This window comes from Ictalurus furcatus, chromosome 3 (genome assembly GCF_023375685.1).
Source record: "Ictalurus furcatus strain D&B chromosome 3, Billie_1.0, whole genome shotgun sequence".
Classification (NCBI taxonomy): Eukaryota; Metazoa; Chordata; class Actinopteri; order Siluriformes; family Ictaluridae; genus Ictalurus; species Ictalurus furcatus.
Window position 1 is genome coordinate 25347580 of NC_071257.1, and position 19249 is coordinate 25366828.

General features: G+C 38.4%; 2 protein-coding genes across 6 annotated transcripts in view; one reads left to right on the plus strand and one right to left on the minus strand.

Annotated features, from left to right (window-relative positions):
• Positions 1-12084, minus strand: part of dntt (deoxynucleotidyltransferase, terminal) — a 152407-nt gene extending 140323 nt beyond the window's left edge. For both annotated transcript variants that reach the window (XR_008385610.1, XM_053621678.1), the window contains exons 1-2: positions 11680-12084; positions 5194-5368 (exon numbers count right to left, since the gene is read on the minus strand). Coding sequence is in view for 1 of the 2 variants with exons in the window: in XM_053621678.1 (XP_053477653.1) it covers positions 5194-5368; positions 11680-11873 (369 nt within the window). In the remaining variant the exon portion in view is untranslated. The remainder of the gene's footprint in view (positions 1-5193; positions 5369-11679) is intronic.
• A 5776-nt stretch (positions 12085-17860) lies between these two features.
• blnk (B cell linker) overlaps positions 17861-19249 on the plus strand; it is a 44816-nt gene continuing 43427 nt past the window's right edge. For 2 of the 4 annotated variants that reach the window (XM_053621684.1, XM_053621685.1), the window contains exons 1-2: positions 17873-18098; positions 18428-18490. In XM_053621684.1, the coding sequence (XP_053477659.1) occupies positions 18030-18098; positions 18428-18490 (132 nt within the window). In that variant the 5' untranslated portion in view covers positions 17873-18029. Of the gene's footprint in view, positions 18099-18427; positions 18491-19249 lie in introns of all 4 variants that reach the window. The other 2 variants (XM_053621683.1, XM_053621687.1) reach the window with 2 other exon arrangements.

Here is a 19249-nt window from a genome sequence, read left to right on the forward strand (position 1 = left end):
CCAAAGACCTGTGCCTCTTAAAAGTCATCAGATTAGCAGTTTAGTTTTTAAATCCTTTTACTTTACTATTCAACCATATAATTGTTGGCAAATATCAAAACACTAGTTAATTAATTATCAGGTTCTTTTTTTATTGTCTTTTTTAATTATTATTTTTGAAACACTTTGTAAAATAATTAGAGCTTCATGTTGTAAATGTATAGCTAAATTATAAAAAATAAAATAAAAAAAATTAAAATATCATTATTTATCACTAGGGTAGGACCCACAAGAGTATACAGTATCTTGTGTACTTTCTTAAATATCTTTCACATTTATAGGTGAATTCAAGGTTCTCATTCAAGGTACAATCATGGTCTTTACAGTCTTACTTTAAAGTTTTAAAGGTTCATAGACATAGCATCTTATGCCACTGACAAGCAAAAGGACACTCTTAGGGAAAAAAAAGGTTCCTCAAGAGTTCTTGGATGTTTAATAACAGTTATTTATAGCTGTCTAAAAGGCTTCTACTTGGAACTGTTTCTAAAATCGAACCCCTCTGTTGTAGGGTTCTACAGATTACGGAAAGAACTGTGGCTCTGTTGTGCCTTTGCATTTACTGGCATGGTTCTGATACATTTATCTCCTTAGATCAGAGGTGTCCAATCTTATCCGGAAAGGGCCAGTGTTGGTGCAGGTTTTCATTCCAACCAAGCAAGGAGGCACACCTGATTTCACCTGTTTTATCAGTTGATCTTGGCTTTCAATAGACTCAGGTGTGGCTTCTGCTTGGTTGGAATGAAAACTTGCAACCATACCGGACCTTTCCGGATAAAATTGGACACCCAATTTTATGACAAGTCTCATTACAAATACAAATACAACTACAATACAAACATGTTCTGATTAATCACCTTTATCCTATGATAAAACATGTCTATATTTATGGGAGTGGTCACTTCCAGAAAGACTCCACCACCATCCACAGTACACAAGGGCTCAGCGAATTGTTTAATAATTCTTTTTTTTTTTTTAAACTGTTAATGTCCTTATCGGAAATGATGCACAGAGAAAGTTAATTATGCCATATCTAGACTCCTTGTCTCTCAAGGCTAAAGACTGCGTTAAGCATTTAGAGATCGTGTTTGACAGTGATCTCAGTTTTAAAAAACATATTAGCAATGTTTGTAAAACAGCATACTATCACCTTCGTAACATCTCTAAAGTAAGTGATGTTCTCTCCCCCACAGATAGTGAGAAACTCATACATGCATTTGTTACATTTTAGACTCAACTACTGCAAGAGTGTTTTGGTTGGCTTACCAAAGAGCTCCGTTAAACACTTACAAAAAGAGTTCAGAATGCAGCTGCAAGAATGCCGACACGTACTAGACAGAAGAATCATATCGCTCCGGCACTTAAATCCCTTCACTGGCTACCTGTGTCTTACAGAATTGATTTTATCCTGCCTAAACTGTGGAACTGTCTCCCTGACAACCTATGGGCAGTTGATTCAATTAGCTCTTTTAAAAAGTATCTTAAAGCACAGTTGTTCACTGGGTCCTTTCCTCAAGCCAGTTCAATTACCATACTTGATTTTATTTGTATTCTTTTATTCATTCTATTTTGCTATGCCTTTTATTTCTTTTATTACTTTTTTTTGCTTATTCTTACTACTGATTGTATTTTCATGTATATGTCTTCTGTAAAGCACTTTGTAAACATTGTTTTGAAAGGTGCTATATAAATAAAGCTTTACTTACTTACTTACTTACTTAACAGTCACCATCTCTCAACCAAAATGGACAGATTTTGGAGCGACGTGTTAGATGACGCTCTTCACCACCATCATCTAGAATCTATGTCAAAGAGCACTGAAGTTGTTCTGGTGGCTTGTGGTGGCCCAACACTTTACAAGGGCACTTTATGTTCCTTTTTTCTTTGAAAACTGTACATAGAGCCTTTAAGGATTACAGACAAACCATAGATCCCTTTAACATATACAGTTTAATAGGGAGTGGAATAGGTGCATTTGCAAACTGATTTTTTTTGATCAATTACATTTTCCTATTGGGTCCATCCATCCATCCATCCATCCATCCATTTTCTATACTGATTATCCTACACAGGGTTGCAGGGGAGCCTGGAGCATATCCCAGGGAACTTGGGGCACTTGATGGGGGACACCCTGGATGGGGTGCCACCCATCGCAGGGCACAATCGCACACACCAATTCACACTCCCATTCATACACTATGGACAGTTTGGAAATGCCAATTAGCCTATAGCGCATGTCTTCGCTGACTGGGGGAGGAAACCGTAGTGGGGGAGAACATGCAAGCTCCGTGCACACAGGGCGGAGGAAGGATTCAAACCCCCAACCCCGAAGGTGTGAGGCAAACGTGCTAACTACTAAGCCACCATGCCCCCTGCCCTGTGGGTAATTGAATGAAATTAAATTTGACATTTAATTGTATGACAAATTTCTTCCATTGCCAATTAAACCAGTCAAAGGTTAATTATACACAGAATAAATCGATTTTTATGTAATAATGAAACTACAGACAGCTTCTAAAATGTTTAATTGCTTCACATTATCATGACTGCCTAATGAATAAGCTATATTACAATCTTTACTATCACAAAGCTTATTAAACACATCAACTTTATTTCATCTAAATGTCTGCACTGTCCTCCGAGGAGATCACTCATTTAAATACTTTGCTCATGTGTAGTAGACACTGGCTCTACTCAAGTGCTGAGCCATGCAAAACATGTTCACCTTTAGAGTTGTATTTCTTTTTCTATCTATTTGTTTGAGATTATCGAGTAGAGTATTGTATTGGGTGCTTCCTAGTAGGTTGCTGTTCAAAAGTTAAACCAAACATTGTCTATGTATCAGGGGGTCTACCTGAACAACGGACTGCACTGGACTGACAAAACTGATGCCCTGCACAGGGACGGCCAATGCAGACTCTTCTTTCTAAGACAGCCTAGGTTTTAAATGTGTGCAGCAGGCTACTGCAGCTCTACTACCACTCTATTGTGTGTTATCATTATTCTGTGGCATGCTGAGGGTGCAACAACACTGTAGGGGACACCAAATGCCTCAGGAAGGCCAGAACCATCACAGCACTGTCTAAACTCACTGGAGGCAGTGACAGAAAAAGATGCTGATAGCAGCTTTGGAGAGTGTTCTGAACAATTCTGCCCATCCCCCCACAGTGTGATATCCAGGAGCACTTTTAGTCATTGGCTTGAAGAAGCACTATAGGGGATCATTTCTGCCTAGTGCTATACACATTTCCTCTTACCAGCATACTCAGCCCTCTGTTTCTCAGAATGGACAAGAGGACCAAACGTCAATATAAAATAATACTCTTTGCTTGTTTTTTTTTTTATGCTTAAATTTATGCTTAACTCCGAGTCCTCAGTTCAATCCTGAATTCAGGTTACAGGCTGAACTCAAGTTCTCGTGTCTGTGTGGGTTTCCTCCAGGTTATCCAATTTCCTCTCACCTCTCAAAAACATGCCAATAGGTGGATTGGCTATGCATAATTTCATCTAGATGTGGGTGAGTGTGTGAGTCTGTATGTGTATGGTGTGCATGGCATCCCATCCAGGGTGTATTCTGACTTCACACCCAGACCCTGACCATAATATAGTGGTTACTGAAGATGAATGAATGAATAATGCTTGTTTCCACAAACGTGAATCTTCATACCTTCATACTAATCTCATAACCTCACACATGTTCAATGTGAATGTTTAATGTTTGTAAAGTGCTTGGTTTTTCCTGTTGCCTCTCACCTATGTCAGTGTGTGTGTGCGTGTGTGTATGTGTGTGTGTGTGTGTGTGTGTGTGTGTGTGTGTGTGTGTGTGCATGATGTGATGCGATTAACTGGTGTCCCATCCAGGATGTATTCCTGCCTCACACCCAGTGTTCCCAGAACAGGCTCCAGGCTCCAGCATGACCCTGAAGTGCTTACTCATGATGATGATGATGATGATGATGATCATCATGATCATGATGATGATCTCTCAATCTAAATAAAACCCATCATCTGTATGTCAACCAAAGGTATTTTGGACTATAAGGTTAAAAATAGCAAGAAGACAAGGGTCATGCCCCCAGCTCTAACTCTTTGGAGATCCAGAGGAGATTCAGGCTTTTCTAACTCATATTCTGTCTTCTGAGAGCAGAAGTGAGATTGATTGGTCTCCGGAATTGGGTGGCATATTTCTTTATTTTTTGTGCAGATCACTGAAGTCCCTTCCAGAGTGATCCAAGAGCAGAGGAATGTCTTTAATAAATATCTTTAGCATCAGTTAGTGAGGCACTACGAGACCAGGCTCTGCACTGATGGGTCTATTTGGCACAATATTGCACATCAGTCTATAGCTGTCAGGCAGCAGGGATGAGGCAATGTGTTGTTACAGCCAACACAGGAAATGCATCCCTTTATTTCCCAAAGCCCAGATAAACCCACTTTCTGACAAAGTATCTGACAGTGTGACTAAACCATTCTGGTAATTCAGGTCTCTCAGAGTTCTCCAGGTCTAAGAGGTGAGCAAGAGTAAAGAGCGCTGGAGAAAAAAGGGCCATTCCTCTACACAGCCTTAGCAAAATTGTTGTTAATGAATAATTCAAGCTAGTCTAATTGTTAGCTATGAGCAATGTATGCAGATTGATCATCAAAATGATTTAATCTTATATCAAGGAGGCAGCACTGAGAATATTCATCTGTTCAATTATTTATGCTCGTGCTTCTGTCCTTTGGAGAAAATGGATGATTATGAATTTCATGATTACTATGCTGAATATGTACAAAGGACCCTCTCATATTTTCCTTTTTTTTTAATAAGCTGTATTATTTATTTATTGCTTTGGCAGTGTTATTGTAAGAGTGCTGGAAACAGATGTTTAATGTACCTTCAATACAATACAACCCTTTAGACTTATAGCACCACCCAGTGTTTATCTGTATGTAAGTACGCTAAAGCACAGCCATCATGGTAATGTGATCTCCAGACCTTTTTATAACCCTTCTTTATAAACCTCTGCAACATCTTATCATACTTAGCCAGTTCCTGTGGCCTTTAACTGACCTGACAGCTCTCCAGATGAACTCACCTTCATAATATCCTCTATATCTTTATATCTTATACACACACACACACACACACACACACACACACAGAGGTATACTCACTTGTATGCGATGTTGTGCCTCCACCGGAATGGGTCTACCAGCTTTCATGCTCTGTGTAAACCAGGCGATGTCAAGCACATTCATTCTGCCCAGATCTGCAATGCCCTGTTCCTGTAGCCATGGCCAGAGCTCATGTGCTGGATTGTCCTCTGCTACAATATGAGTCACTTTACTACTGCAAAGATCAGACAACGACAACTTGTCACTCATATGAAAATTAAATGGTGAGTACTGAGACCAAATGCATATCGAATTCAGAATTGGTGACTTAACTCGACAACTAAATTTCTAAACATACATTTACTGGGGAAAGCTGTCATATTCAGAATCGGGTTGTGAGCTTAAGTGGATTTTCCATACTGATTATTATAATCACCTGTGTGTCGATCATTCTGCACTTCTGAGGTTGGCAGATTTTTCAGATTAGGAGAGGTGTGTGCGACTGTGTTTTTCAATATTGCCTTTGGTCTTTATCCCACCGCCTTTGAACGCAAGTACTTTCCATTAAGCCTCAGAAAAATTTACTACAGAAGGAAATGTTTTTTTTTTCCTTTGCTGTCAATATAATATTATGATGTATGAAAGAGAAGAAAGAGTAGATGGCAACCATTCAAATAAACATCTAATATATCACTCTCTGATTGCTCATCAAATATATATATATAAATCAATGCAACTGTGGTTTAATTTAACGATATGGCTTCCACTTGCACTTGATCAAGCTCATCACTCATCATTTTATTAGCTTATATGAGTGGACATTGTTAACAGTGCACATTGTCTCAAAGCAGCTTTACAGAAACATATAAACACAGGATATAGATTTTAAGTGTGTGAATTTATCCCTATTGGGCAAGCCGGTGGCAAGGAAAAACTGCCTAAGATGATATAAGGAAGAAACCTTGAGAGGAACCAGACTCAGAAGGGAACCTGCCCTCATCTGGATAACAACGGATAGTGTGAAAGTAAAAGAAAGTTCATTATGGTTTTTATATGAGTGGCTGTGGCTCAGGTGGTAGAGCGGGTTGTCCACTAATCGTAGGGTTGGCAGTTCGATTACCGGCCCATATGACTCCACATGCTGAAGTGTCCTTGGGCAAGACACTGAACCCCAAGTTGCTCCCGATGGCAAGTTAGCACCTTGCATGGCAGCTCTGCTACCATTGGTGTGTGTGAATGGGTGAATGAGACACAGTGTAAAGCGCTTTGGATAAAAGCGCTATATAAGTGCAGAACATTTACCATTTATGAAGTCTGTTTGTTGAACTAGTCCACTGTTCACTAAAGGAGACCTGAGTGCAAAGAGTAAGATCTCATTCAGGTGCTGTAAATTACAGCAAATAATACTTCCTCAGAACCACAATACTCTGATACAGGTTTGTTAATGTAAATCTGTGCACTGGGTTTCCGTTAGAAATTAGGAATGGCCTACACTTTCATTCTCATCTTTTGAATCCACTCCTTCACCTTTAACCTGATCTCTCTTCCAACCTTTAGCCACCTCTTGGCCAAACTGTGGCTCTGCTGTTGTGGCACACTGATGAAGAGGAGCATCAGAGAATTTCCATTGTTGAAAACAGGAGCTTTGTTTGGATCTCTCTCTCTCTCTCTCTCTCTCTCTCTCTCTCTCTCTCTCTCTCACACACACACACACACACACACACACACACTCAAACACACCTACATAAACACACATAAACATCCATCACAGCCAACCTGTGTGCCAGCATCCCATGCTGTTGTTGCTTTGTTTAATTGCAGTGCCAGTGTGAGCAGTCACCCATGCATAATTACCCGAGTGTATGGCTCCCAGAGAGATACAATAGTGGTGCAGTCACAGACCCAGACTCACAATTAGAGAGAAGAGAGAAACAAAAAAAAAAGTGTGTGTGTGTGTGAAGAAGATGAAGGGTAATCTGTTGAATCATAGTTGAACCTAATCTTCCATGCAGAAGGTCCTCACACTTTTCTCTCATACTGTACAAAATAACCCAGGATAAATGTGAAAATGTGGGAGCCTACAAGCAAGGTTTTCTTAATTAATGCAAAGCCATATTTTCTTCCTTAAAAGAATACTCAAGCAAATCTCTGCATATGTGTGATTACTACACAACAAATTCCACGTGTTTCCTCATACTGAGAAAATAACAGAAAACCAATTTATTCAAAATAGCAGTCGAAGGGACGTCAGTAAATATTTATGCAAAATATACTCTATGAATTCTTCAGTCAAAAGTATTCATAAATTAAGCCCAAAGACCAAGTCGCGTGTTGGTCTCTCTCTCTCTCTCTCTCTCTCTGTCTCTCTCTCTCTCTCTCGCCAAATAAGCTAAACATCATATGATACGACCTTGTCTGTCACAATCATCTGGGTTCATAGAGGAAACAACTTAACATAAATTCACTCTCTGATGTTCATTTAATTGACTGTCATCCAGATGTGAGAGTTTTATCATACGTAAAAAATAATAATAATAATAATAATAATAATTTTAATTTAAGTTAATACTGATGTCACCCAGTGAATCTACAGATACAGGCAGGGCTACAGTGATCAGCCATAACATTAAAACCACCTGCCTAATATTGTGTACCTGTTCAGCCATTGTCCTTCCTTGGACCACTTTTAGTAGGTATTAACTATACGAGGAACACCCCAGAAGACCTGCTGTTTTGCAGATGCTGTGATCCGTTGTCTAGCAATCACAATTTGCGCTTGTCAAAGTAACTCAAATCCTTACTCCTGCCCATTTTTCCTGCTTCCTACACTTCAGCTTTGAAAACTGACTGTTCACTTGCTGCCTAATACATCCTACCCCTTGACAGGTTCCACTTTAATGAGATAATCAATGTTACTCACATCACCTCTCAGTGTTTTTGATGTTATGGCTAGCTAATAAGACTCTGAGGTGTAAATTGAGGCCATAAAGCACTCAGCACCAGAAGGTGTGAAAAAGTCAATACATTTTGAGTACCATCAACTTATCATCCCTGTGCCCTTGAGAATTATGTTCTCTTGTATGCTGTATTACAAACAATTGTCTGGTTAGAATCATAGTATACAGGATGTCCAAGAAGTAATAGACTAGTTACAGAAACAATCAGAAGTCACTAGGATTTCATTATTATTATTTATAATTTGTTTTTATTTTAAATGTCTTAAACAGTCTTACTCAATAATATATTTGGATTTCACATTTAGTGAATGGTTAGAACTACAGAGAAGCACATTTACAAGTTAACAAATTAACATGTCTATTTCGAAGACAAAACATCTTTGAAGAGCAAAGATAATCTGTTTTATGTCTAAACATTATGTTCTTTATGCATATTAATAATAATATTTCTGCTTAAATGTGAAGGGTTTAAAAGTCCTGTTCCTGTTTTGACACAGTGTAAGCATTGAAACCGTGCACAAATATCAAATTAAACATTCTTCTGTGAGGTGAGCAGGAAAATAGAGGATCATATCTTGTGCCTCAAGAAAAGGATGTAATCACATAGCACTGTGCTTTCACCAAGATCATATCAATGCACCACAACTTATAATTCAGCAAATATTCCTGCCATTTTACAGCCTAATGGACAGTGGAGTTTAAGAGATGTTATGCAGTCTTACAGCAACTTTGAAACCAAGTCTTAAAGAAAGGTTCATTTTGTACCTTCAAAGTCAATCAAACCACAGGAGTGAAGCAAAGTCTCAGCTGAGAGTGTGAACTGAATCAAAAGTTCAGTCCTGCAGTCAGGCTGTCAGCTCACTGACATTTCCATATCAAATCCGATCATGGTGTGCAGTTCATGAAACATAAATGAAATCTCTCCCTTCATCTCTCCATCTTTTTCTTCCAGTTTCTCCATCACTCTCTGATTTCTAACCTTTCGCTTTCATCTTCATTTAACTGCACAGCAGAGGCATTCACTAGTCGCTATGTATGAAAGAGAGAGAGAGAGAGAGAGAGAGAGAGAGAGAGAGAGAGAGAGAGAGAGAGAGAGAGAGTACAGAGAAGGAGGAAAATAGAGGTGGGAGGCTTCCTGGATTACATGAAGCCCGGTTGAGGTACATGCAGCAAATACATCCTGCTGCACAAAGCTATGCAATCTAGATCTAGCACAAGGACTAATTTAACACAGAACAAGGTCAGAGAGATTTCAACTGAGAGATCTGGTTATGTCACAACTGTCACAAAATGCCATAACTGTGCCGTCATTAATAAGTATATGGATAGTGTGGTAAACGTTTTAAAAATGTACAAATATACTTTTTATCTCAATTAGTCCAAGGCACCTATTAGAATACAGGGTATCTCAAAGGTCTCCATACACAGGGGACTATGCTTCCCAGCACCACGTCGGTTATGCAATCGTCATTGCGACAGTGGATGTTAGTGGACGTCTTTTTGAATTTGTTAATAAGTTTGGCAACAGTGTCATGTGTGCTGTGCTTGCCATGTTTCCTGTTAAAGTTCATTGCATCCTTGCAACAGCTTCCTGATGCAGCCATGAGAATGATTTTAATACATTTTTCTTTTGTCAAAGGCATTCTTAAAGCCTATCTGAAAAAATATATATATGGTAAAAAATTGTATTATATTAAATTTATTTATATTATTATAAAATGTATTTACGTGTGTGTGTGTGTATATATATATATATATATACACTTGTACACAGTGTAGTATATGGATAGCATATATAGTCATAAAATTTGAGTTAAGTGCATAGTGAGGATTTAGTACAAAAATTGTATTCAAACTGAATTACAGATTATTCCCAACGTACAGGAGTTACATATATGGGGATCTTTCAAACCGTGACCATGTTTTCTTTACCGTAGTTTCTTTACACTTAATTTGTTTTCTTAAAGGAAAGCATTTGTCTTTAAAATCTACTATTGAAAAACTCCATCTCAAACATTACTACTCATGAAAATTTTGGCAACACTGGATGTTCGAACTACATGCGAGTGATTTGCATAATCTGAATCTGAATGGCATGCTCAGAAAACTGATATAAGCATGTGTGTATCTTTTTCTGCATAAATATTGACGTTGCCAAGTCTATAAATATATATAAATATAAATGTGTGTGTCTATATATATATATATATAGAGAGAGAGAGAGAGAGAGAGAGAGAGAGAGAGAGAGTCGTTAACTCTGAATGTATCCCTTAGTATAATTCACCTATACTATTATACATATACATAATTCTTACATAAATGTACTAAAGTATATTTTAATTTTAAGAGCAGACAAATAAGACTAAATAACTATATTCATGTACAAGTGGAGATCTTCACCAAATGTTTGTTCCAGGCCCAAACCTCACAAATTTCCTGCAGCAGATTTTAGGCACTACATTTCCAAATATAATAATAATCTTCACCATCTGTTCTTCTGTTTATCTTTATATTCTTTATTCTTCTGTTTATCTTTAACAAAAAACATGGATGGCACATGCAAGTATTGTTTTGTATCGTCAGTGGGATTGAAACTAGGCCAGTTTATTATTAATCCACCACTAATGTATACTCCTCACCGCCTTGCAAAATGTCAGTTTGCATCTCTTTCAGTCTGTTTCCTGCTGTTAGCTTCAGACAATAGCTCATTGGGTGCTGAGGAACAGTATGATTCAGGAGTTCAAGCTGCATTTCTGGGAATGGTTCCACCCCTCAGCTGTGTGTGACACACTACACCACAGCCAGCCACCGGCTGCGGTTATGCCAGCCTGCCCAAAACAACACCCACTGGTGCCCACAGCCAGCTGCACACGCCTGGCACAGATCTCCAACTGGCAACAGTAGGCAAGTATCAGCTTTACCCAGGCAGACAAACTACTGTTATAGATTCACATGACTATCCAAAGACATGCAGAAACACACATACACAGCTTTGACATGAAAAGGAGCTTGAAGCAGTGCTCATATTTTGTCACATTTTATGATCTTCAGGGGTAAAGTTCTGTCTAACAGGCTGTTTAATGTCCAAACAGCAGTAAAAAAAAAAAAAAATACATGAATAAATAAATAAATAAGACTGAAATTAGACATTGTACAAATGTTACAATTGACGTGCAAATGTTCAGCTTTACAGAGTTCACACGTGTCATTTTCTGAAGCACGAAAAGCTTGATTGTAACAGGCAATTGTCCCCATCTGACAGAACCCGATAGAGTTTCAGCTTCCCTGTCATTATCCTGTCATCATTTTGGTGTTCTTAGAAATCAGACAAGATACCTTCACATTATCATGAGGATTTGCATACAAATTGATGCATATCAGATTGACAGCCTGCATAAAGTTATGTAAAAGTTATTCTCAGAAGATTGTGCCTTGCAAAGGCAATCAAATGTAACATTCAAATATGCAACAAATCAACATTTCTTTCATTCTGTGACTAAAACCATAACCAGGCCTTCAGTGACTTGGTCAGTCAGTCATCCACAGTGTTTCAATTTTTGTAAATACAACTGTTTTGCAACTGACATACCTTAAAGTGTTGTCCACAGCGAAGCCCTTTGACCTGGCCAAACTTGTCAGGAAGTTTCTCCGGCTTTTACCCATTCTTCTCTCCACCAGGTACACAGTCACCTCTCTAAACTTCATTTCCTTTTGAGGCTGAGCACAGGTCAATTCAGGTTGCCGACGTTTCCTCAAAAGAGTGGAGAGGGTTGTCTGGAACATTCTTTATACTTGAAATAATAATTAGTTGTACAGTAGGAATTTCAGAAATGTGACAGCAGTGTTGTGGTTCTACTTTGTCAAATGGCACAGTCGGAGAAGGTTTTTCTTTGGCAACGGTGATGGTATCGGTGTCTTATTTTTCTGAGAGAGAGAGAGAGAGTTGGCAGTTGGAGTTGTGGAGTGTGTGTTTGTGACTTGGCAGAGAGATGAGTAACAGGTGTTTTTGATTTGCTACCCATAATAAAACTCAACTACCAGAGCTGAATAATTGAGTTGAATAGGGGCCTGAAGGTAGTAACGAGAAAATATAAGAAGATGAAAACAATATTTAAATTATTATATAAACAGAATTACTATGTAAAGTGATGAATGACCTTGCCAAGAACACCAGTGACTGTAACAACAGAAAGAAGGTCAAAAGGACACAATGCTCTCTTCAGTGAAACTGTCAATATTTCTTCCATTACACAGCAGTTATGGAATCATTAGAAAGATTTGGGGTACAGCTCAGACCAGGATAAAGTGGTAACTGAAGATGAATGAATGAAAAATGTATCATTGTAAATGTCTCAATTGCAATACACAGTGTTTTGCATAAGTATTCACCTCCTTTGAGCCTTTCCACATTTTTTAGTATTACAACCTGGAGCTGTATTGGACTTAAATGGGCTTTTCACCATTTGATTTACGCAATATGTCTAACATTTGAAAGTGAAAAATATTTATTCTGAGACAAAGGTTAATTGAACAAAATAGAAAACATTTGTTGGTTGCTTAAGTATTCATCCCCCAGGACAATACTTGGTAGGAATCACCTTTGGCTGCAATTTCAGCTTCATGACTTCTGGGATTTATCTCTATTAGTGTTGCACATCTGGATCTTGATATTTTTCCTGTCAGACTGAATGGAGATGTTGGTGAACTGCAAAACTGCCACAGATTGTCAATTAGATTAAGGTCTGGGCATCTTATTCGAGGCATTTTTAGAAACTTGCTTAAAACAATACAAAGAACAGTGAACAAAGAACAATGCATAGATTCAGTAAATAAATAATCGGTTGTTACCCAGATGAGGGCGGGTTCCCTTCTGAGTCTGGTTCCTCTCAAGGTTTCTTCCTCATATCCTCTTAGGGAGTTTTTCCTCGCCACCCAATAAGGATAAATCCACACACTTAAAATCGGTATCCTGTGTTCATATATTTCTGTAAAGCTGCTTTGAGACAATGTCCATTGTTAAAAGCACTATACAAATAAAATTGAATTGAATTGAATCGAATTATGGACTGCACAAAAATTAAAACAGTAAATCTGAACAGTAAACAATGGAACAATGTGTTTATAAACACTACAAGACTATCAGAGGTAGAGGTTGTAGTGTTTGTCTTTCCTTTCTCAATTTCTCCGGGGGGGTTACAATAACTCATTACCATTATGGACCCTCACAGATGTCCGGTGTTGTCCAGAAGCTTCTCCCTGCACGCCACCCATATGCAGCCCGGCAGCCCATGCTGTTCCTGCTAGTCGTACATCTGCTTGAGCCAGCAAATGAGCACATCAGTGAAGATGGAGCCCTTCATTAGCTACTCAATAACCACAAAGCAGCATATGTGGGGATGGTCAGCTAGGGCCTTTTTTTGCATTCTACATTCCACTGCTTCACATGTATTCACATCGTTACTCCCCCCCCCCCCCCCCCTATGTGTTTTAATGATGGTTTGCTTTTTTTTTACTGGCACCTCTTCCCCTATCTTATTTCTCTTCCTTTTAATGTTTCTCAGGAATAAACTAGTAGTTCTTTTAACAAACATTTGACTACTGCTTTCCATACCACCTTCAAAACATGCTGGGGTTTGTTTTTGAAATGTAAGAAAGATAGATTCACAGCATATTTTAAGAAAATATATTGATCTCCATTTTGCATTCACTTAAACCAATGTTGCAAAACTTTACTCTTGGAGATCCAAAGTCTGGCACAGTTTGATCATTTTCCTGCTCGATCACACCTCATTCCACTCACCAGTTGAACTAGCATGATTAGCAGGGAAATTGCCGAAATGTGTTATACCCCACCCCTCTTGGATCCAAATTTAAATAATTGTTTTCTAATCATGTCTAGTATCTGAATTCCTACTTATCAGACTCATTCCTATTGTGTTGGCTGTCTGTAATTTTCTAGTGTTGTCAGAATTCTCAATGAACAAATGATTGGATACATTCCCAGGTTTACTATATTATTAGCCATAGTGCACTGTACATCCACTCTACATCCACTCCAATGCAGTATACTGCATATTCAGTACCTCAATGTATAGCAATATCTGTCAGCTCGACATTTACAGCTCGACAGCAGAATGGCATTGGAGGACATTGGAGCAGCCAACTTTATATATAAATGCAAGTTAAAATGTTATTTATTCCATTTTCCCGGTGGGGTCACAGTGGCAACAAGCTGAGAAGTTCAGCCCAGCCACAGATTCCTCCTGTTTGATATAATCTCTCCAGCAGGTCCTGAGTCTAGGGTCTATGTCCAGTGGGACATTCCTGATACAGCTCTAACAGGAGCCAACCAACAGGCACCATTATAATGTGTCCAAACAACCTCAATTTGGTGGTACAGACTTTACTTCAAGATTCTCATAGTTACATTCCATTGACATTTATATCATAAGACACACTTATCCAGAGCAACTTCAGGTTGAGGGTTAAGGGCCTTGCTGTGGCAGTGGCAGCACTGAGATTTGAACTCAAGACCTTCCCATCAGTAGTCCAACGTTTTAACCACTGAGCTACCATTGCCCAGTATTCTCCCAGATTATCAAGCTCCTCATCCTCAGAAGTTCATCTTCTCCCAGAGTATCAGGTTCCTCATGAATAGTAATCCCAACAGTCCTGCAGAGGTCAAAGCTTGTGACCATAGAGTGACTGGTGGAGTGAGAGAGCATCACCATTACAAACTGGCACAGCAACTGTAACATTTCATTGTTTTGTATGTTTCATTTTTCGTTTTTGGCTGCACCACAGGTAAGTTGTAATATTAACATATTGATCAGTACCAGTACTTCTCTGTAAAATGAACCCTCAAGCAGACAAAGTGTGTACAAAAAATACAACATGATAATGGAGTAGTATACAGTATGTCTCTTTCAGTTTGCTGAAAAAGTCTATTATTGATGACCAGCAAAGGACTTAATAATTGAAAGAAAAAAAAAGTGTGTATGTGTGTGGGTAGGTGGGTGTGTGGGTGGGTGCATGTGTGTTAAACATTTATGCCTAGATTCTTATTAGCTTAGTGCTGGGATGTTAACTGGTGCCACAATGTTGCTTTTGTTCAATTGTTTGCCTGCTTCTTTCCAACCCCTCATGTGTGCACTGGTTTGGCTTTGATCCCAAATTAAACTCAGTCTGGCTGATAAATGGCCTGCCCCTGTACACCTGCAGCACAGAAGAAAGAATTCACAAGCACATAACCCAGGTTGAACCTCTCTTCAAAACCAGAACAAATAAAAACATTTAATATGCCAGTGTTTGAAATTCAATTTTTCAGCCTATTCATTATGAATAGATGTGGGAACTACAAAACCTTTGTTACTGAATTGGAGTTAAATATTCAAGTATCTCTACTTTATTCACTCAATATTTTTGACTTTTTCTCATTGCATCAAGTGTCTCTATTTACAAACAACTGGTTGCCTTTTTTTGCGTCAGACAACATTAAGCATTTGTTTAAGCACCAGATTTCTAACAAATCTAAACTCTAACAGATGTGACAACAAAAACAGATGGTTAAATGAGCCCTTGATAAATGTATTTACAAATTGCTATCTTTTATCTGCAATTGATTGTGTGTACAGCTACACACACGCACACACACACACACATGCAGTGTCTACCAACAAAAAAAAGAAGCAAAGTGACAAAAAGCGCAATGTGTAAAGCAGCTTTGCAATGAAGGAAATCTGTACAGTGATGATGTCTACGAAGTACAGCAACATAAACAAAATTAAAGTAGTGGCAAGCCAGCTGAAGCTGAATTAGATCACAGGACATTCAGTTAGTCAGATAGTCAGCTGTTATTCTGTTCCAATTCTTGCTGAATGTGGCGCCAATCAAGTAACACAAAACTTGGCATTCAACAATTCTAAAAATAAGACACGGAGGAAAATGATCTGATAATTATTGCTATAAATATCTGCCATTAGCTAGATTTTGTATTTATATAGCCAGTGTGCATTGTTGTAGCCAGCCAGTGACATGTTAGTTTGTATGTACAGTCAGAGTTATTAGCATGCTAGCTAACATTTGAGAGATGAAGAATGCCAAGAATTAGCATTATGATATACACCGATCAGCCATAACATTAAAACCACCTGCCTAATATTGTTTAGGTCTCCCTTGTGCCACCAAAACAGCTCTGACCCATCGAGGCATGGACTCCTGAAGGTGTGCTGTGGTATCTGGCACCAAGACGTTAGCAGCAGATCCTTTAAGATTGGACATGGGTTGTCCAGCACATCCCACAGATGCTCGATCGGATTGAAATGTGGGGAACTTAGAAGTCAAATCAATGCTTTGAACTCATTGTCATGTTTCTTAAATCATTCCTGAACTATTTTTGCAGTGTGGCAGGGTGCATTATCCTGCTGAAATAGGCCACTGCAATTCAGGAATACCGTTGCTATGGTCTGCAACAATGTTTAGGTAGGTGAGATTGGACCAGATGGGCTAGCCTTTACTTCACATGTGCATCAGTGTGCCTTAGGCACCCTTGACCCTGTTGGTTGTTCACCAGTTGTTCTTCCTTGGACCACTTTTTTGTAGGTACTAACCAACGTCTACCATGTAAACCCCACAAGATTTGTTGTTTTGGTGATGCTCTGACCCAGTCGTCTAGCCATCACAATTTGGCCTTTGTCAAAGTTGATCAGATCCATTTTTCCTGCTTCCAACACATCAACTTTGAGAACTGACTATTCACTTGCTGCCTAATATATCCCACCCCTTGGCAGGTGCCTTTGTAATAAGATAATCAATGTTATTCAGGTCACCTGTTGGTGGTTTTAATGTTATGGCTGACCAGTGTGTACATGCTATAAGCCAAGTTTAGATCATATTTGCATATTCTATATTTTGTTAGGTGAAATCTGCATTAATACACCATGTTTTATTAAAAAAAAAAAAAATAGCAGCTTTACACAGCTAATTTTTATTTTTCTGCTTTAACTTGACAAAAAAGTTACTTTACTTTAATTGTACTTTAACATTATATTGAGTATTAGCAGCTGTATGCAAATAGTATGCTGTGTATGTGTACCACCACATTACTGAATGCTAAACTTTATATACAGTAATTATTGATTTTTCTTATTACATTTCAACCCCGAAATCTGTCTGAAAGTCTCAGGATTCTTTATTAGAGTTTTTTTTTGTTTGTTTGTTTGTTTGTTTGTTTGTTCTAATAGATTCAGTTGAGAATTATCATCCAAAACACAGACATTACCATCAGCCCTGTTCGACTTATTCAATTCACTACACATTCGCATTTCATTTGATTGCTGGTCTGTCAGTGAAGTCCAGAAATGAAAACTACTCAACTAAATAAAGCAACATAAATGCGACACCAAAAATGTGGTCTACAGGACCTGATCTAAACTATAGACCTACTTCTATAGTCAGATGAGGTTTAGTTTAGCCCTGTAGATCTTGTTGTCTACCTATATTCTAACATTGGTTATGAATTAAATTGTGAAATGAATGTTTTGAAAGTGAAATGTTCACCACCATACTGAGTCTTTCACTTCCCCTTCTAATGCTGTACAAGCCACGCTTTAAGAAGGCAACCTCCTGCTAATTCACTCCTTAAAAGTGCATGCTTAATTCCAGAGGATTTTTATATACTCTAGCAAAGCCAAAGAGTGTTACAGTATTTATGACCTGGTTTGTGACAGTTCACCAGAATAGTAAGTGCGCAATCTGACTGCTGTTTCACATGAGAGAGCATGAGTTGGCCAGCGAGACTGTCAGAGAGACCATCACAATGACAAGAGGAACTTCCCACATTATGTGAAGTCCAGTTGCGGTGTAGTTACAGTAAACACCTCAGATCGATGAGCTGTTGTCAGATAGCTCACAGTTTGATGTGGAATAGTTGAAGCTGAAATGAGTCTGCCAACCAGGGAACAGTTTGAGGAATGGAGCTCAGCACAGGTAGCCAGCTTCTTGTCTCAGGTAAGTGAGTGGAAAAGCTCTCTGGCACAGCAGGAAGACATTTCTGCTGTTACTTTGTAAAATTATCTGTAAAGAATAACAGAAGTGAAGATAATAATCACGTGTTAGCACATGGGAGATGGTGTCAGTATACAGTGTTTAGCTCATTAAGTGTAATCCAGTCTATCAAGTGTATGTGTAATCTGAGAAAGCTGGACAGTCTTACTCATGTAAAAAGAAACATTATACCAGCAGTTTATATAGAGATACATACTCACATACTCATCATAATGTAGCAGTTTATACATATGCAATGCTTGGAAGCATAATATTATGCATGTTACTCACAGAACAAGATGAGAGACTGTGCTGTAACAGTGCAGAGAATGAAGATTGATGGCCGGTGGTTCCTGGTAGGTGGCACATACAGTGGAAGTCATTTCTTGTGACAAGTAGTAATTATTAATATTATTTGCATCACTTACATGAAATTATTTTTAGATTACCTGTATTGTCTACAGAAAAATAAATCTATCTGCAATATCAGTGAAACTACACAGAAGTGAAAAAAACTATGTATTTACTTACTTTATTTATCCTACACTCATTTTTACTAATCATTTTATTTTTATGATCTATGTTTGCTTAAATGATTTTTGTGATGTATTCAAGTCTTAGTAGCGTATGGTATCATGATTTTTTTATTAGTATTATTTAGACTGATACCAGAATTCAGTAGAGTTTTACCACTGGAATGTGATGAACTACCACTTTGCTTGGTACGGAGCCCCTAAAGGGATATGGTGGTGGAAAAAAATTGGGATGGGAGAAAAAAATTTCAAAGCTTTTGCGTTCCCTCACAAAGATAGCCTACCTGTTGTGTTGCCTACCTACTTCTGTGGTTCGTGCTTGTATCTTCACAGCATCACTTGAGTAATTTTTTCGTCGAAACAATGCTCTTTCGCGTAATATCCTTTTCAGGTGTCTTTCATTTACGTCAAAACCGTGCCTCGAACTAAGCACAGACCGTATTTCTTTATATTTAAATTCAAAATAAAACTATGAACTGCTCCATTGTGAACCTACGGAGCTGTCTGAACCATTACCAGCGGGAAAATAAATAGGAAGTGTTTGACCAAACTCATAACAGGTTTTGCGAGGGAACGCAAAAG